Source organism: Kogia breviceps, chromosome 3, assembly GCF_026419965.1.
Source record: "Kogia breviceps isolate mKogBre1 chromosome 3, mKogBre1 haplotype 1, whole genome shotgun sequence".
In the NCBI taxonomy this organism is placed as follows: Eukaryota; Metazoa; Chordata; class Mammalia; order Artiodactyla; family Physeteridae; genus Kogia; species Kogia breviceps.
The window spans coordinates 37145601-37173554 of NC_081312.1; the positions used below are offsets into that span (position 1 = coordinate 37145601).

Here is a 27954-nt window from a genome sequence, read left to right on the forward strand (position 1 = left end):
CTATTAAATATAGGAAAATGAGCTTTTCAAAAGTTTCTGGAATTCTTTAGTCTATTGCTGAACTTTTAACAAAATAATTTGAACAATTTTTTTTTTTTTTTTTTTTTTTTTGGTACGCGGGCCTCTCACTGTTGTGGCCTCTCCCATTGCGGAGCACAGGCTCGGGACACGCAAGCTCAGCGGCCATGGCTCACGGGCCCAGCCGCTCTGCAGCATGTGGGATCTTCCCAGACCAGGGCACGAACCTGCGTCCCCTGCATCGGCAGGCGGACTCTCAACCACTGCGCCACCAGGGAAGCCCTGAACAATTTTTAAAGTTTAATAATAAACACTAGTCCTGTATAAAGTGATTAAGTCAAAGTGGTTTACTTCAAATACAGGAATTAATTACAGAAATGGAATGTACAGATTATTTAGGGAATGTTGTTTGAGAGGACAGCGTTCTCATGACTAAGTCCAGTGTATCCTGAATCCTCATGTTATTTCTTTCTATCACGGAAGACTGTCTCCCAGACTTCATGCTTTCTTCTGTATCAAGGGGGATAAGGGTATGGGGGTTGAACTGACATCGAGGCTCCCCCAGGATGCCAACTCTGTGGAAAGAATTATTGGTATAGCTGAATATTTGCTGAGGCCAAAGACTAAGGTATTGGGTTGGCCAAAAAGTTTGTCTGGGTTTTTCTGTAACATCTTATGGAAAAACCTGAACAAAGTTTTTGGCCAAGCCAGTATATATATAGTTGACTTGTGCGTGTGTATAAAGCTAAGACTGATACACACACACACACACACACACACACACACACACACACACACACATATATCTATTTCTTAAATATGGGTTCAAAAACTCGACCCATAGCAAGATTTTGTACTGGCCCTTCCCTTATTTCCCAAAGATGATTCTTCTAACAGGAAAACCTCAGTCTTACAAAGTCTGCTACTCACGTCACCAAATTAGAACTATTTGAAGTCTAGCATAACTTTCTAGTTTTTTCTAGTCTAGATGGGTATACCAAGAGCTGATCTGGAAAGAAAACAGGTCGAGAGGAGGAGGGGATGGTAGGAAGACGGTGCTTCCACCTTTGTTCAGCTTTCTGGCAGAGGCACCATGTCTGAGCCCTTGCCCCTCCTGGGTCCCACCTAGGAAGCAACACTCAGCCTTCTCTCCTTCCTCTCTCCTTGGGCCACTTACATTGGCATGTGCACAGAGTCCAGATTTTCCTCGTGCTCTTGCATCCGGGCTGGGAATTTCATGCCTACTTGACGGTACTTTTTCTCAGAGATATTCTGAGCTTTTTCTCTGAGAGAGGGCAGCAGAGTAGACATGACTGGAGAGCGCATGTTAATGGCTTTTTTCATAGCTGGGCGCTTTGCCATCATTCTCCTGGGGGTGGGGGTGACATTTAGGTCACATCATCTTGTTTTCTAGAAATGTCCTTGAGCTTAGGAGAGTCAAAAGGTCATACCTGAATTGTACAAAAGTCATGCGTTTCTTTTCCCCTCCTGACTCTTCATCCTCGCGCTTCCTTCGAGGAATGTTGAACATGTCGGAACGAAAGAGCCTCCCTATTTCTTCCTCAATCTCTGTGAAGTGTTGACGTCGGAAGACAATCCAGGCTACATACGTACAGAAAGTATAAAAGGACTAGGACAGAAAACAGACGAGAATCGGAACCCACAGTTACGACATGAAAAGCTTCCACCTGTCTATAGAACACTACTAAGTAGTCGCAAACCCAGGTGCCCCGCTCTCTCCACATGCCTGAAGGGCTGAGGAAAATTATACATGTACTCACCTTTGCAGGAGGAAAAGCAGACTAAAGATTTAAGGAGTGGCACACAGCTTATTAGTATCCTTTGTAGAAAGGATATTCATTAAAAATAGGTGCCTGACAAATGTCTATTGGTTGTTGCTATACTTCATGTTTCATATCAAAGAGCAGAGCCCCTAAATGTAAGTGACTCACCTCAAAGAATTTCCAGTCTTTCTGTGTATCTGATATTTTCCCCCTGAAATATAACAAATCACAACTATAGGTTGGAAAGGGAAGTTTAATATTTCAGTGATCTAGGCAACCCCTTATCTTCAAAAGGCCTTTTGCAGATCATTAGCTGTGGTCCCGTACCTATTTAGTCACATAAATGCTATCAGAAGGCATTGATAATAATGAGTGCCAATGTCTTTTTCTTCAACTTCTTAGGTTACCCAGATCAAAACCTCTAGTGTTTGGTCAAAAGTTAATCAACATATCCTGTGATAAACCATAATGGAAAAGAACATGAAAAAGAATGTATATATATGTATAACTGAATCAATTTGCTATACAGCAGAAATTAACACAACGTTGTAAATCAACTATTAAAAAAACTAAAAAACACCCCACTAAAGTGGGGTTCATAAAAAAGCTAATCAATATAAATTCAGGATAAACGAGCCAGCCCTCGCTGTATTCTTCCAAATGTTTCTAGTAATGTGAGTGTTAGGGAGGTGAGGAGAGTGGAAAGGTGGTGAAGTGGTAACACAAGGTGTTAGTAGGTATGGAAGTAAAGAACTAGAGGCTGAGTCTAAAATAAAGAAAAAGAAAAAAAAAAATCTTAAACAATGGTTATGCCGATTGGGTACAGAAAGAATCAGAAACAAAACAGACACAGGTCTATCTATGCCATACAATCAACTGGCTGGGAAGAAAAGTGCACTCTTCCTTCTGAACGAGGTATGTAGACCGAGCCTTGTCTCTTAAAGGTAGGTAAACGCCCAAGAGTCCTTGCAACACAAATTCAGTGTTAAGGGTACTGGCATGGGCACACTTAGTAACCTTGGCCTCCCTCTCCATTCAGAACACAGGCCATTCTAATTCTGATAGCCAGCCTTGGGAAAGCAGGCATGGCCAGGGGAGGACTTGAGAGTTGAATGACGGGGCTATGCACCTGCAGTCACTTGATCAGTCTTGGGGACCAAGGCCAGACCCAGGGCACTCCAAGGTTGATCCTGGGTCTGCTTCTGCTTTTGCTTTGGGTTTCCTTGGAGTAACTGACTCCTAGGATTGGCCCTGGTATCAGGTTCTCCAGAACTGTCCCGACTCCCATGGTCTGGGGAAGTTGACCCAAACTCCTCAGGACCTCCAGCTTTTTCGCAGAGACTTCATGGTCTGTATGGGCCCAAACTGGCCCTCCATTTGGAGGAACCACTGAAGAGGTGGTTCAGCTTTTACTGGGGTGGGTCCCGGGGTGGGTCCCTCCCGGGTGTGGGTCCCTCCCCTCTGGCAGATGCTTCATTTCCTCACGTGCAAGTCTTCAACAAAGAATTAAGGCAACAGTAATTACAGTGAACATTTACTAAATATGGACCAAGTGCCAAATACTATGCTAAGCCCTTTACATTTATGATCACATTTAGTTCTCACCAGATTGCATGATTATTCCCACTTTACAGATGGGGAGACTGATGTTGAGACTGAAGTCCAAAGACATATATTTAATTAGGGACAGGGTATGAACTAAAAATCAGGCCTGTCAGGTCTACACATTTGTCCTTGTAACCCAGAATGCTAGGAAAATAAGCTTTTTCTTTAAAATATTTTAGAGATGAAACCATTAAACAACAGAGCCCAGCAGAAACTTTTTAGGACAAGCCTCCTTCTGTGTCACCTAAAGCCTTTACCCAACAAGAGTGCTTCTGTGGTATTCCCGCCCTTCCACTGCCTCTGCCAGCTGAAACCAGAGACCATGCACACCTGTCAAGCTGAAGCGGAAACTAACCAAACTCTGGCTTTGGAATACTGAGTTGGCCTGTGTCCTTGGGAGAAGGTTTAGAGCAGCATTTACGCTGGCACAACCCAAACAGCACCATCTTAGCAAGGTTTTGAAATGACAGAGTGATTGACCAGGAAACACACACTTTCTCTCCTTTTCTTTCGTTTTTCTTTTTTTAAACATTAGAAGAGAAGGTACCATGAACCTCCTCTCCTTTTCCTCAAGTTGCCACAAAACTGGGACTTCTTTCTCTCTTAAAGTCCAGAGCAAACTGATATAGCTAACAGGGCAGAAATTAAGAACAGAATGTAGTGGGTTTCTTCTGACCATTCTTTTTTTTTTTTTTTTTTAAATTTCTTTTGACCATTCTGATTTAGCTCTGCATGTAAAACTGAAATGAGTTCAGGAAATGGAGACAGAGAATGAGTACATTTGGGAATGAGCACATTTAAATCTGCCAGTTCATCTCTTGCTGGTGAATCCTGAGTCATTTTCCTTTTTTAAAAAATTATTTTTATATTTTAATTTTATATATATAAAATAACTATAAATATATTCTATAATTTTAATAAGTACATAACAATTATAAATTGGTTACAAATTTAGAAATGTACTGAGTATAAATAACAAATTTAGGCCCTCCAAATCCTCTACAAATTGAAACAGGGTTGATAACAACGCAATCCAATAGAAATATAATGCAAGCCACAAATGTAACTTAAAACTTTCTAGGAGTCACAGTAAAAAGAAACAGGTGATATTAATTTTAATAATATATTGTACCCCAACCCCCCAAATATTATCATTTAAATATATAATCAATATTTTAAATTATTGTTTATTCATTTTTAAACTTTTTGTATAGTGTGTATTTTACACTTACAGCACATTTCAACAGGGACCAGCCACATTCCAAGTGCTCTAGAGCCACACGTGGCAACTGGCTGCCGTGCTGGTCAACAAAGACGCCATACATTTACCCGTGAGGGCGGAATCCAAAGGAAAGAGGGGAAAGCCAAGCTGTTGGTAAACCCAGAGATTGTCAGTGGCCTGTTATGTCCTTTCTTATTCTTTCTTGCTATATTAGACTCTTAGCTCTAAACCAAAATGAGGAGAGCTTATCATATTTTTAGTCATTCCTGAAGGGGTGCAAAGCCTAGGGCCAGACCCATGGGGTTCTGGGCTGGAGAGAGAAAAAAACTGTGCTCCCACTTGCCCCCTGCTGCCTTAGGTGAAGTCAGGTTTAAATGATGGTCAAGGCCTGCTCTGTACAAGGGAAGAGAAATTTCAAAGGAATGTGTTTGGGGGAGGGAAAAGAGGCCTTGGTGCAAGTGACTGGAGTTGGCAGGAGGAGGGCTTAAAGATGATTTAAACACCTGGGCTTCAAAGAAACGCCTTTCTCCCCATCCTCATCTCCACAGCCAGCCTCTTTGGTCACCAGTCAGGTGACAGCTGTACTGACCACAGAGGAGGAGGGTATACCTCCTAGGGTAGAGGTGGGGTTGGAGCCAGAATTGGCCATAACCAAAGATCAGATCTAATTCTATGGCTTGTGCCATGAGGAGGTTTTCTTATCTACCATGGAAAACACAGAGAGCTTTTACTGAACATGTTCATCAAAATTTTGCCAAAGCTTTTGTAATATCAGGATTTAACAGATGCATTTAGAATAGAAAGGCATGTCCTCCTACTTCTCAAGAAACATGAAAGCACTAAATTAACAGCCCCCAAACTGCTGGTTCTACTGAAATCGTTAATTTATCTCCAGGGATAAGGTGTTCTAATCCAATATTAAGTATGCATACATTAGAGAGAAAAATCAGAATATACACATGAAAATGTTCTCATGTGAATATCAGATTGTTCACATTGGGAAGAAGTTAAATAATGGTATGTTAAAATCAGGTAATCACTCACAACGGGCAAAAACATTGTCCTTATCTTCTCCTAGATAAAAACAACCAAAAGAGCAATATAAACTTCATTCAAGGACACAATCAACACCCACGGCCAATTAACAACTTTTACTGGTAAGGACATGCTATAATCTATTTTCCTCAATATCCTTTGTTCAGCAATTTGACCTGTATAAAATTTGTTATGTGAATGGTGGCTGGTGAGCTCCAAACTGATTCTTCTCCAAACTGCTATCCAACAAGCAGGAGGAAAGTAGGTGACATTGCCTACAATGGCAAAAAGACTAACATCTGGAAATGAGCTAGTTCTAAACTGAGGCAATCACTTACTTGCAAACATGAGTTCCTTTAAAAGTTTGTACAAAAAATACATTGTAATAAAAAGGTACTGTTAAAAGTACAACTTAAGTGGAGGTTCTATAACTAGGAAACTAAAAGATATGATAAAATCTCTAACTATGGGGCTTCCCTGGTGGCGCAGTGGTTGAGAATCCGCCTGCCAATGCAGGGGACACGGGTTTGAGCCCTGGTCCAAGAAGATCCCACATGCCATGGAGCAACTAAGTCTGTGCACCAAAACTACTGAGCCTGAGCTCTAGAGTCCGTGAGCCACAACTACTGAGCCTGCATGCTGCAACTACTGAAGCCCGCATGCCTAGATCCCAAGTTCTGCAACAAGAAGCCACAGCAATGGGAAGCCCGTGCACCGCAACGTAGCCCACGCTCGCCACAACTAGAGAAAACCCACGCGCAGCAATGAAGACCCAACACGGCCAAAAATAAATAAATAAATTTATTTTAAAAAACTCTAATTATGATATATTTACAGTTTGTTTTTCATCTCCAAATTAGTTTGCAGTGCCTATGTTCTTTTATTTTTTTATTTTTTTTTTTTTTGCGGTACACGGGCCTCTCACTGTTGTGGCCTCTCCCGTTGTGGAGCACAGGCTCCGGACGCGCAGGCCCAGCGGCTATGGCTCACGGGCCCAGCCGCTCCGCGGCATGTGGGATCTTCCCGGACCGGGGCACGAACCCGTGTCCGTGTATCGGCAGGCGGACTCTCAACCACTGCGCCACCAGGGAAGCCCTGCCTATGTTCTTTTAAAAGTTGAACAATATGGGCAATATATTTTTAAAATTTTTTTAGAGTAGGTGTTTTTTTAACCTTGTTATGGACTGAATGTTCGTGTCTCCCCTACCACCCTAATGCATATGTTGAAGCCCTTAAACCCCCCAACGTGGTGGTGCTTAGAGGCAGGGCCTTTGGGAGATAACTGGGTTTAGATGAGGTCATGAAGGTGGGGCCCCATAATAGGATTTTTGTCCTTTTAAGAAGAGGAAGAGAGACTAGGGTTCTCTCTCTCCACCATGGGGGACACAGTAAGAAGGCAGCTATCTGCAAGCCAGGAAGAGGACCCTCACCAGAACCTGACAATGCTGGCATCCTGGTCTCAGACTTCCAGCTTTCAGAACTATGAGAAAGTAAATTTCTGTCATTTAAGCCATCCAATCTGTGACAATTTGTTATGGTAGCCTGCGCTGACTGATACAAAACTTAAAGTCTAGTTTTCTTAATTAGATGTGATGCTTTAAAGACAGAAGAAATTAATGTTAAGTTGAGAAAAGGTGATTTTTACAAGTGATTAAATAGGAAAATTTATAAAGCTGACTATAATTTTACTATAATACCTTTCTTAAAAGTTTCGTCAAGAAGAGAAAACACCACTTCTTCCTAAATAAGGGAGTCTGTGGCAGGCTGAATCTCTACCAACAGCTCTAGGGACCCTGAAAGGCCTTCTGTATTCGGGCCACAGGAATGTTTTTTGATGCTGAACTCTCAATCCCCAATTTTAAATCTCTCTCTATTCCTTCTACTACTACACCTCACAGGAGAGTTCTGACCAGGCCAAAGGGAGGCCCTCAAGCCAAAGTCACCTACCCGAGGATTCCCATGTCTGGCAGGAATGAGCCTGCTTTGGTGTGTCCACTTCCCTCAGACATTGGCTGGAGGCAGTCCATGGGAAGAGTGGCCTCAGCACAAACCTGGTGGTGGATTCAGAGTGCAGCAGCAGAGGCCGCTGGTCAATTACACCCTGCACTGTAGCAGATCTGAGTGGCACGTTTTCATGGCTGCTGCACTGGAAGACAGCACTAAACCTGTCAACTCCATAAAAGAACTGAACATAGCAGTGAAAACTCTCAAGAACAGAAAGGATGTAGTAGAATAAAGAATGAATGTTGCTGGAGATGCATTAAGAGGGCATTCCCAAATCATGGTAAACCACACAAAGTGAATCACAGAGATGGTAGACATGGGAAGCAGACTGGGTGTAGCTACCACTGTGGACAAGAAGGGTGCAAGAGAAGAGAAATGGCCAACAATGCCAAAGAAAACCAAAAAACAGAGACAATGAGCCTGAACTGAAAATATATTGATATAAACATTAATAAACATCAAGTCCCTAGTTGAGAGAAATCTCACATGCATTTTTGCTTTTAAACGTTATAGACCAATGTATGTCCTTACAAATAGCCAAGAAGAGTGGAGAGAACATACTTGCCCCTTAGACCCTGGAGAAGCCTGGAGAGAACCTATTCCAACTAAACAATGAAGTTATTAAACCAATACAGTCTCTGTCCCACCTGATGTTTCTTTTTGTAGGTGGAAGGAAAAGGTTTCAAGACTCAGAAAAATTGAAAAAAGAAAAAAATTTAACCACATGGAATTGTTATAAAGTTCACTACATGAAAGGGTAGAAATCCACGCTCACATGAAAGACATTAAAATGCAGATAGAGTAAAATATTTAGTAAGGGTTAATGGTAATGATAAAAAATAAAGTAAAATAAATTGGAAAAACCAGGTGAGAACAGCAAAGTATAATATAGAATTTCATTAAGCGTTTTAGATTCTCAAACTATAACAAAGCAGTGGGGACAAATCATACAACCTTAAGAGAGAACAGGAAAACAGTAAATATCATAGTTTAGGTCTCAAAAGATCCAACAACTTGTTTGATAATGCAAGGCACTTTTTATTTTTGTTTTGGCTGTGTTGGGTCTTCGTTGCTGTGCACAGGCTTTCTCTAGTTTCAGCGAGCGGGGGCTACTCTTTGTTGCAGTGCACGGGCTTCTCATTGCGGTGGCTTCTCTTGTTGCAGAGCATGGGCTGTAGGCACACGGGCTTCAGTAGTTGTGGCACGCGGGCTCTAGAGTGCAGGTTCAGTAGTTGTGCTGCACGGGCTTAGTTGCTCCGTGGCATGTGGGATCTTCCCGGACCAGGGATCGAACCCGTATCCCCTGTATTGGCAGGTGGATTCTTAACCACTGTGCCACCGGGGAAGTCCTCCATAATGCAAGGCACTTTTTAAATCGCCCATAGTCCCTTTACTCTAACAAATTATCTGTTTTTCCATTTATTTTCTTGTCCATAGTAACATCTATTCTTGAATAGGACTTTTAAAATTTAAACATATCCATCATATTTAAATATGCATTCTCTTTGACCCAGGAATTCTACTGTAAAAAATTTATCTTTAGGACAAACTAGACAAGTACATCAAATATAGGTATAAGAAAGTTCATTGCAGTATTATTCCTAATATTTAAAAAGGAAATATTCCAACTGTTCATCAATAAGTTAAATATATTTGGAATACCAGGAAGCCGTTAAAGGTGATGTTGTAGAGTTATATTTACTACCATATTCCACAGATTAATAGCAATAACAATAATAACACCAAAAAATGAATAATAATCGCAAACTTTACTGAACACATAGTATGTGCCAAGGATGGGTCTAAGTGTTTTATATGTATTATATCATTTAATTTTCACAACTGGTCTATTAAGTTAGTATGTTATGGGTATATTTTACAGGTGTAATGTTATAGAATAATAAATTCTATTTATTTATGTAAAATTGTGTGTCTGGGTGTGCATATAGAGATGTCTGAAAGGATAATAAATGAAATGTTGACAACAGATTTACCCTTTCCTTTTTATGCATTGATTAATTATTGTACACGACTATGCATTAATTTTATAAAAAGAAAGAACAAAATTATTTTTGAACATATAGGGAAACAATGAGTTATTTTCTCGACATGATAAATAATTCATCAGTTAAACTAAGGGTCAATACAATAAGTAAATAGCATGTGCTAGCTTATTCTCTTTTATAACAGAAAAAAAGTAAGGCTGACTTCAGTCACTTCTTTAATGGAATTAGATACAGGAAATGCTACTACTATAGCTAATTAAAAATTTTAAATATGACTCTAGGAAAAAATGAAATTAAAAACTACCTTTTACAGATGATATGATTATATACCTAGAAAATCCAAGGAGATAAATTAAAATTTTACATAGGCAGGAAATGTGTTTAACCTATGTGTCATAGGTTATGACATAAACCGATAAAACCAAATGCATTCTTATATATTTTTGTCATCAAAAATATATTACCAAACATGCATCAACAGGGAAATAATCAGTTAATGATAATAAATCCACAATATCCATGGTTTAAGAACTATTCCATTTTTAAAAAAGAATATGGTAGATCTATGTGTACTAATCTTCAAAAATATCCAAGATTTACAAGTGAAAAAAGCACATTTCAGAATGACAACATAGCATTATCCGATGTATTTAACAACAACAATGTAAGTGCATACGTATAATTGGATAGAAAAGCAAGAGGACATACATTGAGCCAGAAGTAACAGTACTTACTTCTGGGGACAGATTGATACTGAAGGATGGTGGAGGAAGTAGGAGACTTTAATTTTTAACTCTACATACTAACTAACTATAAACTATATACATAACTATTTAAATTTTTTACCCTTAGGATATGTTCATGAAGTACTTATACAATTAAAAACAAATAAATAAACCAAATCTTCACATTGGTATTTAAAAAATTGATTACGTGAATACATAAGTGCTAATCTAACTTAGGACCACACAAATTTCTTTAACGATTACTATGTAAAACTTTAATGGAAAAAATAAAGAACAATATGAATAAATGGAGAATACAACTTACAGCTCTTTGAGAGGATTCAATATAGCAAAGATGACACTCTTTCCTAAGCTAAAGTATAGGTCTTAATACAATAAATGATAAAAGGTTCTTGGTAGATATTACTTAGAACTTGATTAATAGTGAAATTGACCTCAAATAGGCAAGATCACCAAATACAAGGTTTCTGGAGGTAATAGGAGTGAGTACTTGTTTTCAGCTAAATCACCTCCTTTCCAGCCCAGCTCACTGCCTGCACTCCCTGAGGTCCACTGCACCTCTGTTGCACCAGTCACTGGTTTCCTTACCTGATGACTCCTCCAATAGACTGTATGCTCCTTGAAAGGAGAGACCATTTTCCTTGTACCCTGGCACTTAGCACCACCATTACCACAGAACAATAATGTTTGTTGAATAAAGCAAAGCAAAATATAAGCTGTATAGTTCTGATGTTTAAAACAGAAAAACTAATCAAAGAAATTCAATAGGAATTCTCTAAAATAGGTTAAAATATTAGAAAAATTCAACATCTAATAAACAAGAAATGTTACAGTGGAAAAAATCACTAATAAATATTACAGGAAAGTTGGCTATTAGTAAAGAAAAAAAAATCTTAGATTCATGGCTCATCTGATCAGATATAACAAATTTCAAATGGATCAAAGCTTTTTTTTTTTTTTTTTAATCCTATTTTTAAAAACTAAGAAAGAACGGTGAGGAGGTTTTTTTTTTTTTTTTTTTGGTGGTACGCGGGCCTCTCACTGTTGCGGCCTTTCCTGTGGCGGAGCACAGGCTCCGGACACGCAGGCTCAGCGGCCATGGCTCACGGGCCCAGCCGCTCTGCGGCATGTGGGATCTTCCTGGACCGGGGCACAAACCCGTGTCCCCTGCATCGGCAGGCGGACTCTCAACCACTGAGCCACCAGGGAAGCCCAACGGTGAGGAGTTTAGCCTGGAAATGAACAGAATGAACCCAGGAATGCAAGAACTTGTATGACTATTGAATAGCATCAGAAACAACGTGGAAATGTGCAAATAACTAAAAACTTAAAACATTTTCATAATGTGTAAAAATGTAAATATCAAAATGAAAGCAACAAACTAGAAAAAACAAGTAACCAATCCGTTCTATATGAAATAGAAATTATACAAATTCCCAGTTTCCACTTGATAGATGGTTAAAACTACAGGAGGAACAGGCAATAAATTATTTTACACAAAAAAAGAATACAAACTCTATAGTGATGAAAAATATTCAGTCAAATACAATATCCTTATGATTTTTATGTACCTTTAAGCTATCAAAAATATTAAACTAATAAAAACAAGTACGCTTATTGCTTATGGTGATAAAGAAGGCTTTAACCTTTTTAAAGGACAATCTGGCAATATGTAACAAGAGCTATAAAATTGTTCACGCCTTCCAGATAAGTACATTCTGGGTAATAAGCCATAAGTAAACAGCCCAAATGAACACAGTTATTTATATAAAGATATTCAATGCAAAAACATTAGAAAGCAGAAAAACTGAAACCACACAAATGTACACAAGAGGAATGGTTAAGCAAACTGGTATATTATACAACAGAATGACTACAGTTGTTATTCAAAGTGGTAGGTGAGATTATATAAGCAGAATAATAGAAGAAGGTACACAGAAAAAATGTGAACACAAAAAAGTATGTACAATACAGATATCTGTATTTTGAAAATGTGCAGGAATGTGGAGAGAGAGAGAAATCATGTATTGGGTTCTTTTCCAATAAAGTTTTTAAAAAATTTAAAAGGTCTGGCCATGACCATGGCATGGATCTTGAGCCTGTTGTGAAACTACTACTTAAAAGAAGGAGATTTTGGGTTAAGGATTGGAGTTTTCTCTCCTGTGACCCCAAACTTTCCTGTGATAAGACACTTAAAAATTTTAATTACAGTAGTGTATGAACTGTTATCCTAAGGTAAAAATTACCTTCCCACAAACAGGGTCATCTTACAACTCCCACCTTACACACTTATACCCACAACTGTTGCTGCAAAACAAGCAGCAGAATACCCGCTTCAACACTGGCCCATCACTCGGCCTCCTGCCCAAGGCAGCCAAGTGGCCCTTGTCTGACAGCAAGAAGCCTTCCTGGCAGAAAGCAAGATTTCATTGAACTGATATAACCCGAGAGAAATGTAAACCCAAATAGTAGAAGGTTGTTAAAATATCTGCCACACCTGAAACTAACACAATATTGTAAATCAACTACACTTTAATTTGAAAAAAGAAAAAATATATCAGCCAAGATTCTGGGATTCTTCCTATACTCATTTGGCTCTCTCAAACAAGACGTCACATGTGTTTGGGACAGAGTCTCAGCTGAGCTCAGTGATTCTGTACAACAAAAAAGGAATCTTTCTCAGGGGCACCAAAAGTGAAAGGTAAGGGTTGTAAGGATGTGGATCTACACACAAGTGAAGATCTAACAAAATCTTAAGTGGGGACTTACTTTCCACAGCACATGTGATGCTTTTCAGGCATTCCCAAGCCCAGGATGAGGACACAGTACTTCTGTGCCAAGTATTTCTGTGCTGCTTCTAACTTACTGATAACCAATTCCATCTCTTTTTTCTCTACAAGGCCCCTGAAAGGAAAAACAATAATCTGGGTTAATGTTAGCAAATGTCTATATTAATTAGTAAAAAGTCAGAAGTATAAACTATTTTGAAAGAAACATAAGTGAGTCAACACATCTCACTTATCATTTCATTTATTTGATTTGAGCTGTGGCAGAGAAAGTTCCTCAAAGTCCTTTGACATTTATCATTGTAATCAGCATCTCAAGTTTATGCTGAATATTCACTTTTTTAATAGATTCTTTATAAATTGTATATGTATCCTCAATTTTATACACAGGAAGTCCTAATTTATATAGAACAGCTCAACTAACAAATTCCCTATACTAGTTTCTGTGGCAGTTAGCAGCCAATTTTCCTGTTGTTTTGCTAAAACAGCCATGGAGACTCTTTCCCACCTTAGCTTCCCCTGGGTTTCTGATGTTATTACTAAGTTCGGGGGCTCAATGTTTGAACTACTCAATGTTTGCCCACCCTCAGTTCTGTGTTTGCTAAGGAGGCATCTGTGGACTACCACTCTGGGAACTTTGGCATCAATTACAATCACCCTGCTTCCCTGTGAAAACACAGCCCCAGTTCCAATTGAATTGCAAATGTACTTTCTAAAAGGCAACCTGTTTTTAGGTTACAGCATGTCTGAAGCCTATTTTAGACATTTTTGCGTACAGTATAGTAGGAAACATTGCCGACCATACATTCCAATGATTGCTATTGAGAAATGAAGTGGGGCTTCCCTGGTGGCGCAGTGGTTGAGAGTCCGCCTGCCGATGCAGGGGACACGGGTTCGTGCCCCGGTCTGGGAAGATTCCCACATGCCGCGGAGCGACTGGGCCCGTGAGCCGTGGCCGCTGAGCCTGCGCGTCCAGAGCCTGTGCTCCGCAACGGGAGAGGCCACTAAAGTGAGATGCCCGCGTACCACACACAAAAAAAGAAAAATAAAAATGAAGTGTCACTAGCTTTTTCCCTGCCTTTTTTTCCCCCTGCCTTTTTATTTTCATTAAGATAAAAGCCAAATGAAATGCACTCTAAACAAGAAAGACAACATACTGCCCCTTCTGATGTTAACCACTAGACTGCATGAGGATAAGCTGTGGGGAAGGTGGTGGGTTTAAGGATAATACGGATGTTTCAAAGCACAAAACATTATCACGGTGGTGAGAAGGCCTGTAATTGGAATAAAATGAGTTTCTAGAATAGATAAGGCGGGTTCCAACTTTAACTGCCCAGATATCATATAAACCCAACACACACACACCCACGAGCACCCCGGTGACCATCTCTGTGCCTGCCTCCCTGTTTCCTTCCTTCATCCTCACCCCTGCTTTGCCAGACCTGCCTATAGTTAATCTCTTCTTTTGCTGTTGAAAACAAAGCAAACCAAACAACAATGAAGAAATGCTTTGAAACGTTTCCGCCAATGGTTCTCAAGTTTTAATATATGTAAGAATTGCCTGGGGTATTTGCTAAAAGTGCAAATTCCCAAGGCCAACCCCTCTTCCAGATTTTGGTTCAGTAGGTCTGGGTAGAGCCTGGCATTTAAAATAAACCCCGGTGTAACCCTTTGGAAAAATTTTTAGTAATAATTTCAAGTGCCATACAATTGGTCATAAACTTTGATCCAATAATCTCTCTGGAAATTTATTCTTTGTAAAAAATCATCCAAAGTTAGGGGAGAAATCTGATGCATGAAGATATTCAATGCAATTATTATTTATCTATTTGGCGATCAGAAAAACTGGAGACTCCCCAAAAATATAAAATAGAGGGATAATAGGAGTAGTAATACAGGCTGTAGTAATAGAGCCACGTACTATTTAAGGATTTGACATTAACCTAACATATGAGTCCCCCCGTGGGATTGAAGCCAGGAACCAAAGTCTGTATCCTTAACCACTATACTACATTGCTTCCTAATAGGTAGGTCAATAAGTTATTAACATACGGTAGCTTGATGGAAAGTTATGCCACCATTAAAAATTATAATTACAAAGATTATAATAACTTGAAAATACTTATGATATGATGTTAAAAACTGCATACATAATTGTACCTTTGTTCAGAAGCTGTAAGTCCTAATTACAAATGGATAAACTCGGGGACAGAGAGCCGAGTTGATTGGTAAGGGATGTGGGGACACCACACAGTGGTTTAGGCAGACACTTTGGAGTTAGAGGCCTGGGTTCTAGCCTCAGCTCCATCACTAACTTGGCATGTACACCAGCCAGCTATTTAACCTCTCTGAGCCTTAGCTTCATCATCCGTTAAATGGGCATAAGGTTTTTTCTTCTGGAATTAGGGCATTTCGTCATCTAAGACCATCAAAGTGTATCTTTAATATCCTTCTGTAACTCTTCCTGCTCTCCTCTCACAGGTTATAGGCTTTCCTTCCGAGGGCCAACCACTAGGTTAAGATAATATGCATTAACTCATCTAATCTGGACAATCACCAAAGTGAATGCTACTATTATCCCTATGTTATACCTCACTATTTTGACGGAAATTAATTTTTTTCTTAGTTATTTATATCCAGATATCTCAATGTAATTTATATTTGTTTCTATTATAAAAAATAAACCAACTGACTAACGGAAGCTTGAAAATGAAAAGTTGTTACGCTTTTTTTAGAATCACACCACAGAACCATTAATTTTAAGGCTTGGATTTTTCTTTGTCATTCTGTAACTGATTCCTTCCATGAAAGTCTACCATATATCACTGGGTTCTAATAATTTTTAGTATATTTTATTTTATTATTATTTTTTTAAATAAAAATTTAAATTTATTTATGGCTGCGTTGGGTCTTCGTTGCTGTGTGTGGGCTTTCTCTAGTTGTGGTGAGCAGGGGCTACTCTTCGTTGCGGTACATGGGCTTCTCATTGCGGTGGCTTCTTTTGTTGCGGAGCACGGGCTCTAGGTGCGTGGGCTTCAGTAGTTGTAGCATGCGGGCTCAGTAGTTGTGGCTTGGGGGCTTAGCTGCCCCGCAGCATGTGGGAATCTTCCCAGACCAGGGCTCAAACTCATGTCCCCTGCATTGGCAGGTGGATTCTTAACCACTGCGCCACCAGGGAAGCCCTTTAGTATATTTTTAAAATAACTAAGAAACTTTTCTTCTGTTATCTATTTCTATAAATTAAGAAATGAAACAATGTCTTTGCTTTTTAAAAAATTTTTATTGGAGTATAGTTGCCTTATAATATTGTGTTAGTTTCTACTGTTCAGCAAAGTGAATCAGCTATACATATACACATATCCCCTCTTTTTTGGATTTCCTTCCCATTTATGTCACCACAGAGCACTGAATAGAGCTCCCTGAGCTATACAGTAGGTTCTCATTAGTTATCTATTTTATACATACTATCAAGAGTATATGTATGTCAATCCCAATCTCCCAATTCATCCTGCCCCTCCCAACAATGTCTCTGCTTGATTAGCAATAACCCACAGAATTAGAAAAAACCATACAAAATATAAGCTAATATGCTACCAAAGTCTAATAAATTTCTTCTTTGGAAATAGTAAGACTCCTCAAACCTTCTGAGCCCACAGCTGGCTTGAGCCCATTTGCTTGCTACCACAGAAACACTTCATGATCTCTGGCTGCTCTGCTGGATGTTGCATATTATAATGGCTTTACTGTAGTAGCAGTGTTTGAATTATTTTTTTTGGTTCTTTACAAAACTGCTATCCCAAGACATGTATCTATCCACAAAATTTTTCAAACTGCTTGTTTATATGCAAGGATTTTGCATTTTGAAAACATTCTACAACAACAAATTGATGACTCTATCCAGCATTCCTAACAGCAAAATCACTGGGTCGGTTCCACATATACTGGGGAGGGCAGCCTGGGCACTGGGAACGTTCCATGGCTTGCAAAGGTCACCAAGCCTGAGAGGCATTGTTCTGCTCTGGACTCTGAGTTCCCAGATCCTTGCCCTGTATAGCTCCGAGCCACCTCCACCTAAAGTGATTAAATTCTTCACATGTAGCCTAAGAAGTCGTTTTCTTCTATGATATGTAATATCATTTTGGTCATATCTGTTAATTTTTAAAATTCTTAGTTTTTTTCATTAGATGCTTACAGACCCTTTAGCAAGAACTTTGTAAGCATGAAAAACATAACAATATCTATATCTGCACTGTCCAATATGGTAGCTGTGAGCCACACGTAGCTACTGAGCACTGACTGTGGCTAGTCTGAATTGAGGTATATTGTATTTGTAAAATAGACACCATTTCAAACACTTACTACAAAAAAGTAAAGTATTTCATCAATAACTTCCTAGTATTGACTACAAGTTGCAATGATAATATTTTGGAGTCATTGGGTTAAATAAAATATCTTGTTAAAATTAATTTCACCTGTATCTTTTTACATTTTAAAAATATGGTATCAGAAAAGTTTAAATTACATATATGGCTCTCACATATTGGGCATACTCTTCTATTGGGCAGTGCTGGTCTATATTATTTGCAATATTTAGTTAACAGAATACCCATCTGAATTATTCAGTGAGCTTTAAAACTGGTGAACTCCTCCCTGTAAAATGTTTTAGCATACTCCAAGATTTTTAAATTTCCGTCATCTCTTTACCCTAGATAAAAGTTAGTTTTAATACTGGAAGTGATGAAGTTTTAAAGTGCACTACAGGGAATTCCCTGGCAGTCCAGTGGTTAGGACTCAGTGCTTTCATTCCCAGGGCCCTGGGTTCGATCCCTGGTCGGGGAACTAACATCCCGGAAGCTGCATGGCGTGGCCAAAAATCAATCAATCAATCAATAAAAATAAAGTATACTACAAAATTCTACTTACACCACACAGCTTTTGGGTTTCTTTTCCTGTGAGATTTTTTCCAAGTAATAATATAAATAGTACAACAATGCCATGAGGAAATTGTCAAGATTCTTATTCCTATGGGGAGATTAAAAGAAAATAATGATAACATATTTCAAACATAAAGCTTGTCATAAAAAAATATATGGGCACACAAGAATAAGTAGAAACACATGTTACCATACCCATCACACAACTAATCTACCATTTAAAATTCTATCTACTATAACTGTTGAAGATATAAGAAACCTGATTTTCATAAACAAAATTTTTTGAGGTCACAACTGAATTATAGTTTTGCTTACCAATTAGTTTTCATTTTTAAAGTGTTTTTATAATACCGGTAATTTTTTGTTGTTTAAAATATGTACACAATGTAACAAGTAAAAAGACTCTCCCCTCACTCCTTTGTCACCATCCTACTCCTTAGTGGTAGCCACTGTTAAGAGTTTGGCATGAATCTGTCCTAAACCTTCTAGAGCATAGGCAATCACATATAAGGTCCTCCCCCACCAGCACACATACATATGCATGAATGTATGCCTTACTCTTTTTTTTTTTGGTAACAAATGGAATAATGCTGTATATACAAGTCTTTGCAACTTGCTTCTGTCACTTACCTGTGTAGCATGGACCCCTTTCCATGATACCATGTATAGGTTTTCCTAATTTTTTTAAACAGGTGGATAAAGTATGCTATAGCTCATAATTTATTTAACTAATCCTCTAGTGATAGATATTCAGGTTTTTAAAAAATATAGACATTGCTGCAGTAATTTTTCTATAGCCACATCTTTGAGTAACTTCCTAGAAGTGAAATTGCTAGGACATAGAACATCTGCACATTAAAGTTTCAAAAGTTTTGCTCTCCAAAAAGACTGCATTGATTTACAATCCTATCTCATTTGTTTTAAAACTAGAAGGCTTTGTTTTCTTTCTAAATATTCTTACAAGATTTTTGCTGCTTCCTTTCTAGCCCCAAATGGAAATTCTTACTCTGGCATGCATTCCCTAACCGTACCTTGAGAGCAGAATGAAGATGAGCATTGCAGACTTTTTTTCCACAGTATTAATAACTACCTGTCCTAGGTTGGGTTCTCCAGAAACACACCAGGAGACAGATTTGCGAGTAAGTACTTTACTAGGAAGTGATCACAAGAAACATCAGTAGGGGAGTGGGGAGGTGAGATGGAGAGGGGGTGTTAACAAGTTCGTTATCACTGTGGACCAATGTTGTTCAGTACCATGCGGGACTCTAGAAGACAGCGTAGAAAACTTAGAGTTATCCTGACGGATGGAAGCTGGGATATTTATCTACCAACTCTCCTTCCAGCACATCACTGATTGGAGGCTGCTTCTCAGGCACTGACTTCCTAGTGCCCAAGCTTGCCCTGTAGCCCTGCAGTCAAGCTGAGTGTGCTCCTGCCATAGAATAAACCTTCAGGCAGAGAATCTCAGGTGTTTGCCATACACGGCCTTTACTGAATGCTGAGGGAATCTGTGAGCACTGCCTACAGCGTAGGATACCCAACTCTCACTGAGCACTTACAAGTGCAGCTGCCATGAGAAGCACCTTCCACGTACAGCCACGTGGAGACACCATTACTTCCAATTTTGTATCCAAGGAAACTGAGGCTCGGGAAGATCAAAAAGCTCACCCAGAGTCATACACCTAGTGCTTGTTGGGGCTGCCAAACATAACTAGTGGAGAAAACTGATCTTCAGTAAATGAGTAAACCCTTTAACCAACATATACATAGTGCAGTCTCAATGGGACTCTGACAACGTGCTCACCATACTCCTTGCCCTGGACTTTATTTTGGGCCCCTGTGACTTCTGGCTTCCTCTCTTTGGTCTCAGTCTTTGAAACTGAATCCTGAGAGAATGGCTTGCATACAGCCAGCTCTTTCTCCAAAAATCAGATTTGTCAACATTTATCAGATGGGATGATTTCAAAATAAAGGATAAAAGATCTAAAATGTCTCACAAGGGCTTCCCTGGTGGCGCAGTGGTTGTGAGTCCGCCTGCCAATGCAGAGAACACGGGTTCGTGCCCCGGTCCGGGAAGATCCCACGTGCCACGGAGCGGCTGGGCCTGTGAGCCATGGCCGCTGAGCCTGCGCGTCCGGAGCCTGTGCTCTGCGACGGGAGAGGCCCGTGTACCACAAAAAATAAATAAATAAAAAAGTAAAATAAAACAAAATGTTTCACAAGCATTACATACCTCATAAATGTTGTAAAAGAACAGATATTCTGCATCTCAGTATCTTGTAGCAAAAGCAAAGCAACAACTGAAAGGAGAGAAGATGGACAATTGAAAGAGGGACAAAGAGCTGCCTTAGAGGTTGACACCAGGTAATACATGTAAGGATGATGAAGCAGTTACTCACATTTAGCATCGTGGAGTGTAATGCTGCCCTGCTGACTTCGTTTCTTTAAGCCTTTGGGTGACTTATCCTCTCTTAAAGCAAACCTTTTATCTGTCAACCTGTTTTGGGGATATAACAGTCTCTAGTAGTGCTTTGAAACGTTTTAGTTGTATTTAATCTACCCTGAGGCACATGAGGTGTTTACTATAAAGTAAGGAGACCCTGAGTGTCATGTGTGGGTTCCATTTGATGTAGGACCATTTTGGAATACATTTTGTTAAACATTATATTTACTATGCTAGGAGTAGAAGGAATGCACACTGCCTTACATAAAATGTAAATACTATTTGATCCAAAACAGATCATGTAAATCATCTATTTTTGGCATAGCTATTATTTTCAGATTTTTTTTTAAAGAAGCTGAAAATCTGCTAATAGCCAAATTATCACAGGGATACATTATTGGGATGATTGTAACTCCCACCATAATTGTGAACTAGTGCATTTTCCTTCCTTGATGGCTATTTGCATTTCAACCTAGGAAGATGGGAATGATATTTTCTTAGAGTCTGTAGAGGCTTAAGCCATTCTGCTGAGAGGTGCTATCAGCTACACTGCCATGGTGCTAAGTTAAGCTACCTGTCTGAAGCTGGACCATCAATTTCAGCAAAGTGAACTGCTTTGCCTTTCTTTCCTCTTTCTTTGAGTTCTACTGCAGGTGTAAAACTGTAATAGAAATGAGAAAATTAGGAACTTAACCTTTTCCCAGGGGAAACTAATCAGAGCATGACCATAGCTCATGGAACCTGAGGACCAGCACATACTGTGAGTGTCCTGGAGAGAATCTGAGGCACAGCTGTACTTAATTCGTGTATTTACATGTGGTACAATCAACTAGAAAAAGATGAAAAGATCAGACTGTATATTCAGCCTTTACGTATCACTAGCCTCCTGAATACCACCATACACAAAACATTTCCATCTGAAAATGCTGCTGTAACTTCAGAAGAAACAGAAAGCTCGTGATCAGTTTGGGAGGATTTTTTGATCTACTGAGTACTTGTTATGTGCTTCTAAGCACGACCTCATTCAATCTTCACGGCAACTCTGTTAGGAAAATATTACTATTATTACAATTTTTACATATGAGAAAGATTGAACCTTAGAAAGATATTAAGTGACTTGACCAAGATCAGTTAGCAAGTGCCAAAGCCAGGACCGGGCACAGGTTCTCTAGCCACAGAGCCATGTGTTTACCCACCAGGCAGTCCTGACCCCCGAGCAGCCACCTCGTTGTCACCGCTGTGGACTCTTCTAGAAGCCTGACTACCTCGAGGAAGGTTTCAGGACCCTTTACTTAACTCAGGGTTGCTCTGACTCTATAGTTTTTGTACAAGCATTACCAAGCAGTAATGGGCCTAACTAACAATGGGCCACAATTAAGCAACAAATAAATATGTACTGAGGCCATACTCTGTGTCAGGCATTGCTGTAACATTGAAAATAAGTGGTGTCTGATTACAGTCAATGCACAGACTCTCAGGATTATCAGCAAATGCTTAAAAGGAAAACAGAGAAAAGTGTTTTGAAGACTAGCAGGATGTGGTTCCTGCCTCATAGAGAGTTCACTTTCTAGAATTGTTGCGTCTACCAAATACATTGGTTTGGTGACCATTGTGGATTACGACGTTTATTTTTCTGCCTGAAACAATGCCACGTTGATAACACCACCCCGAAGCTTAATCTCTGCCCACAGTTACATGTCTCTCTGTTAAGTTTAAGCATAGATATAGGAAGTAGAAACACTTTTCCCCAGATTTTAGTCATTCCCTAATCATGCATATATACCCTTATCATCTCTTTGTCAACACAACAGTTTTGAAACAACTTCCTTTAAAATTTTTCTGGGATTGGTTACCCACCAAGTCATCATTTTAGAGAAACACCTCCCATGGGAATGATAAAGTTAGTCAGTTGGGTATTTTCTTCTTCCAGGAGTTTTTGCCAACATCCTGGCAATATTCAGGTTGTAGACTAGGTTAGAATCTAAAAGCATGTACACGATATCACCTCAAGGGAATGATTTTTTTGTATTTTTCTTTCTTTTCAGACCATTGGCACCAAGTTGGTTAGTGGATGATTTCTAAACTTTTCATTCTTTCTTGTCCTCTTCTATCACTGGTCTCCAAGGATTGGGTATTTAGAGGGAGGGTGTGCTGAAATACTGAGGAGGTGGCAGGAAAAAGAAATGAAAGGATACCAAATGGTGATGGTGGGTACCTCCAAAGAGAAATGGGGCAGAGAGGAGGCGTAGTGATGAAGAGAGCTATCTTCCACAGCTTTATACTTCTGTATTATTTCAGGTTTTTTTTTTTAAATAACAAGAATGTATTGATTTATTATCTGCATTCCTAAAAAAAAAGCTGATAGAGGTATAGAGGAAGAAACAGTACGTTGTTGATACATTCTATTGACAGGCCATTTAGATAGCCTTTAACAAAATCCTCAATTCCCCCAAACATTCAGACATTTTCTAATAGCTCTTTGAAGTCCATTCTACTTGCTGGATATCTAATGTGTGGCATTAATATAACCACCCTAAACAAGAACACAAAGTTGTTTTCCGTTTTCTCTTGGACCATCACAACATTCTGGCCACTTACAAGTCATTGGCTGTTAACTTTCCTAACAGGCTAAAGAAAGCTCAGGTCACCAGCCCTTCCCAGGGTTTCTCTTCTCTAGAAGATGAGAGAATATAGATAGAAACGCCCAATTTCAGTTAATGTCAAATGAAATTGCTTCCCTCCTAGCCTTGCCTCTGTCCCATCCCTATAACTCAACATTTCTTGCCCTATTACTTAGTTTGCCTGAGTTGATTTGAGACAAGAGAGCCTTAAGATAAGGAAAGGATCCATTTGGGATCTTGTAGATCAGGTCTATGAAGTAAGTCACATGAACTTAGAATTATAAAACCATAAGATCATAGAATTTGGGGGTTAGAAGACATCTGAAAGATCATCTAGTACATGGCTATCATTTTACTGATGGAGACCTAAGGCTCAGAGAGGCTGACCATGTCTCAGTATTTGAAACTTGTGGCAGGTAGTGCCTGCTCTTAGCCAATAGTCTGGCATTTACTGCTAAACCTCTAGTCCTTATTCTCTGACCTCTGGACACGTCTTCCCACACTTGCCTGAGTGGCTTTTCACTTGACTGAAGTCATTCTCCAGATCAGATGGTGAGATGGATTTCTCTTTGTTGAGTGTCCTGCCATAGCTCTAAAAGCAGCCTATGTTCACAGTGCATTTGGAATCACTAAGAAGCATCACTAGTAATAATTAAAAATTGTCCTTTGAACTGCACCTCTGATGGGCTCCCAAACCACAGTCTGATCTAGATCTGTACCTTCTTCCAGTCTCCACAGTCTCCCTCTCAATCTGGCAACCCATTTAGAATCACAGACCACACTGTGTTGATGTGCTTTCCTAATATCACAGCACAGTCACATCATTTCCCTTTGCCCTGAAATAAGTGAGAAAAAGCAGTCATATTTTCTCCTAGAACTCATCACTAAAACGCAGAGGGCTGGACCACTCTTGGCTTCCACACCAGTTAGAGCTCTTCAGTGGTTACCAGAGTCTTTTGTTAGGCTACGTTGAGAAACAAGAGAAGTTCGAGGCTTCTGGAGGTGTAGTTTCCTTGCCTGTATGTCCTCAGGGGAGTCCACGACCTTGGCAAACACTCAGACAGGCGGCTGGTTCTCTCCCAGCTGGGAGTAGGGGCCACTTGCAACATGAATGGCTAGCACTACAGACACTGTGTCAGAGAGAAGCATGCCTTGTTGGTTGGCCCCGTTACTTCTCCATTTAAAACCTTTCAATCCCCCCCCACCGACCCCGCATGCCCTCTGAATAAAGTTTAAATTCCTCAGCATGGCCTGTAAGACCTTTCACGATCTTGCGCTGGTTTAAAACTTCTACTTCCTCTCTTAACACTTGCCTGGAGCTCTACATCCAGCGTACTGACCACTTGCAGTCTCAAATGCGCCTGGGCCTCTGCACATGCGGTTCCTTCTGCCTAGAACATACTCTCCTTCACAACCAGAGCTCCCTTTGCCACGCCAACACCTTCTCCTCCTCAGGTCTTAGACAGCACCTCTCCTGGGAAGCCCTCCCTGTCTCCCCTGTCCACTGGCTTCAGGAAATGCGCCCGTTTAGGTGCTGGGTCAGGGCATTTGGGTGAACGCAGGTTTCCGGAGCCCCGGCCCAGCCCAGGGTGGCAGTGGTGGCGGTGACTGAGGAGGAAGCTGGGAAGGGAGCAGCAATCTGGGGGGAATGAGTCAGGATCAGTAGCGCGGCTTCCAAAAGGTTCTCCTCTGAGTACTAGCCTGGGAGGGTCTGCTTTACTTGCAGTAAGGAGAGCGGCATAGATATATATTCCTGCACCTTCAAATTCCCAGGCTCTCCTGTCTCTATTACTTCCTTCCCATCATACTCGGCGGAAGCTCTGCTTCTGCCTTTTCCAAAAGCTAATCTGCGCTCTTGATCCCATTCCCACTTTCCTTCTCTTCCCTTCCATCTCTTCTTTCTACCCAAACAAACTCAACATTTTCCTACCTTTATAACAAAACCAACAAAAGTCCCTTCCCTTAAGATGTGGGAGCATGTGTGTATGTATAACTGATTCAGTTTGTTGTAGAGGGAAAACTAACACACTATTGTAAAACAATTATACTCCAATAAAGATGTTAAAAAAAAAAAAAAAAAAAAAAAAAAAGTCCCTTCCCTTAGTACTGGATCCCCTAAAGGCTACTATCGCTTTCCTTTTTCACTGGTAAACTTACTGATGAGAAACTAGCAAAAATAGAGTACTCTTTATCTCAGATTCTTCTCTAGCTACTGTAATCTGATTTCTACTCCACTGCCTTCCTGAAATGGCTTCTCACCTACGTCCAGAGTGACCCCTAAATCCAAAGGCTTCTTTTTGCCCCATCCTGAGCTCTCTTTAGCATCTGACATTGCTGACCACTCCCCACTCAAATTCCCTTTCTTATTTTGCCTTTGAAGGACTTTGTGTGTCTCAGGGCTTTCCTCCTGACCCTTCTAATCATGCTTTCTCTTCAGTTAGCTCCTCTTTCTTTGCCTGTCTGCTATTCCTGAGGGCCACGTGAAGATACCTTTCAAAACCTTAAGACATGCACACCGATTAAGAGACATATCAAACCAACTGTAATGTATGGAAATTGTGTGGATCCTGACTGGAACAAACTTTTAAAATATTAGACAATAGGAGACATCTGGATACAAACTGCATATGTGACAATGTTAAGAAATTACCTTTTGTATTTTTAGGCCAGTAAATAGTAATTTAGTTATATTTTTTAATAGAGTGCCTATTTTTTTTGAGATATGTACTGAAATACTTATAGATGAAATGATATGATATCTGGAATTTACTTCAAAATAATCAAGGGGTGGAGAAGATGAGGGTATAGAAGATACAAAGTTGACCTTAATTTGGTGACTGTTGATGCTATGCTATGGGTATGTGAGGGTTCATTATCTCATTCTCCCTACTTCTGTCTATGTTTGAAATCTTCCAATATAAAAAGTTTAAAATGTTTGTATTTAGTTAAAAAATTTTAAATAACACTATAAGGGAAAAAAAAGCTGGCAACAAAGTCAGACGTACAATGATTTCAGGTACTGGAATTATCAGTCACAGAATGTAAAATAAATATAATCAGTATGTTGAATACAAAAAAATAAAAATAAGGTGGTAAGCCTTAACACTGGTGCACCAGCGGTCTTTGGGGGCAGAACTGTGGCAGAACCCCCCACTTTCTACTTTGTAAATTTATATATTTGTTTTTCAACAAGTATGTGCAACTTTGTAATGAGGAAAAAAGATATGGAAATGGAGAAAAGAGTAAGTTAAAAATGTATGTATGTGTATACATACATAAAAGAAGATTTGTAAAGCTATACAGTAACTGTTAACATGTTAACAGTCATAGTCTTTATGTGGGATTGTAAAGTTTTTGGTTGTTTTCACTTAATGGTATTTTCTGGTTTGTAAAAATAATATATTTTAAAACTTACTTCATAATTTTTAGAAGTAGGTATTTCCTAGGCTTCTGGCCTCAGTCAGTTCACTTTGCACTGTAATTCTGCATGGGCCCCTCTCAGGAAAACCAAACCCCTGCTTACTGAATTCTTCACCTGGACATCTCACAGGCAGGTCCAGTCAGCCCGTGGAATGCGCAGATACAGAGGGCCGACTGTACTATGTCATTTTATATAAGGGACTTGAGCATCTGCACATTTTGGGATCCTCAAGGGGCGGGGGTGTCTTAGAACCAATCCCCTGTGGATACCGAGGGCCGACCATATCTCAAATTCTGCACACTGAAAAAGTAACATTACCTTTCACCCCTCCATAAACATACCGGCTCTCCCACCTTCCTTGTCTCGATAGACAATGCTGTCACCCACTCAGTGACCCAGACGTTCTTGCCTCCTTCCTCCCTTTTTCTCACAGCCAATCTTACCAGCTACTTCCCCCTGCACACAAGGCCGGATTTATCTGAGTTGCCTCTAGCATGACTCTTTGACTCTGTTCTCCTGCAAGTCTCCATCTCACCCTTAGAGTAATATATAACTGTCTTGTCTCCCGAGTTCTAATCTTGCCCCTCCATGTTACTTTGGAGAAGGCTTTCTAGAGAACAGATGCAATCCCATGACACATGCTCATAAAGGTTTGTGGAGTGACACCAAACAGAACTGGTGTGAGAACAGTGACTGAACAAGCCTCTGCCACTGCAGCTCCCATTCTTACCACTGTCTCCTCTCCACCTCCTCTGCCTCAGCCCTGTCTCATCACCATGAATTGGGGTGACATAGTGTCTGCAGCATTGTCTCTGAAAAAAAAGAGCATGTTCCAGCTCATGAGTCCTCTCTGACTTCAAACCTACATTTTAATGTGTGATGCAACATGCTTAGACTTTAAAAGGGAATCAGTATCTACATTTCCAACAAAGCCAAACATTAACTTTGGACTAAAACATACAAAAGTCTGCTTTCCTTTTCCTTAGCATCACCCCTAGCAGTTGGACTCCCAAGGTAATCCTAATTCTCAGGTTTGCCATACTGAGTTGCTTAAAGACAAAGCAGCTCCACCATGAAAGGGTTGCTTCCATCTATTCTTCATGGTACTCCTTTCCCCATCTTTAATTACACCCAACTTGTGTACTTGACACAGTCTGGTGTTTGGGGGGTTTTATTTTTACACTGTTTAAATTGAGGTATAGCTTCCATTTATGCAGTAAAGCACATAAATCTTAAGTGCACAGCTTGATGAATTTTTTTTAACATCTTCATTGGAGTATAATTGCTTTACAATGGTGTGTTAGTTTCTGCTGTATAACAAAGTGAATC

At 39.8% G+C, this 27954-nt stretch overlaps 1 protein-coding gene across 5 annotated transcripts in view; it reads right to left on the reverse strand.

Annotated features, from left to right (window-relative positions):
* Positions 1–342: 342 nt before the first annotated feature.
* The window catches only part of PPP1R36 (protein phosphatase 1 regulatory subunit 36), a 31324-nt gene continuing 3712 nt past the window's right edge, over positions 343–27954 (reverse strand). For 2 of the 5 annotated variants that reach the window (XM_067030661.1, XM_067030660.1), the window contains exons 3-11: positions 21158–21244; positions 20540–20637; positions 20374–20440; positions 18130–18228; positions 13190–13324; positions 1971–2013; positions 1470–1648; positions 1196–1387; positions 343–593 (exon numbers count right to left, since the gene is read on the reverse strand). In XM_067030661.1, coding sequence (XP_066886762.1) covers positions 410–593; positions 1196–1387; positions 1470–1648; positions 1971–2013; positions 13190–13324; positions 18130–18228; positions 20374–20440; positions 20540–20637; positions 21158–21244 — 1084 coding nt within the window. In that variant the 3' untranslated portion in view covers positions 343–409. The remainder of the gene's footprint in view (positions 594–1195; positions 1388–1469; positions 1649–1970; positions 2014–13189; positions 13325–18129; positions 18229–20373; positions 20441–20539; positions 20638–21157; positions 21245–27954) is intronic. The other 3 variants (XM_067030665.1, XM_067030663.1, XM_067030664.1) reach the window with 2 other exon arrangements.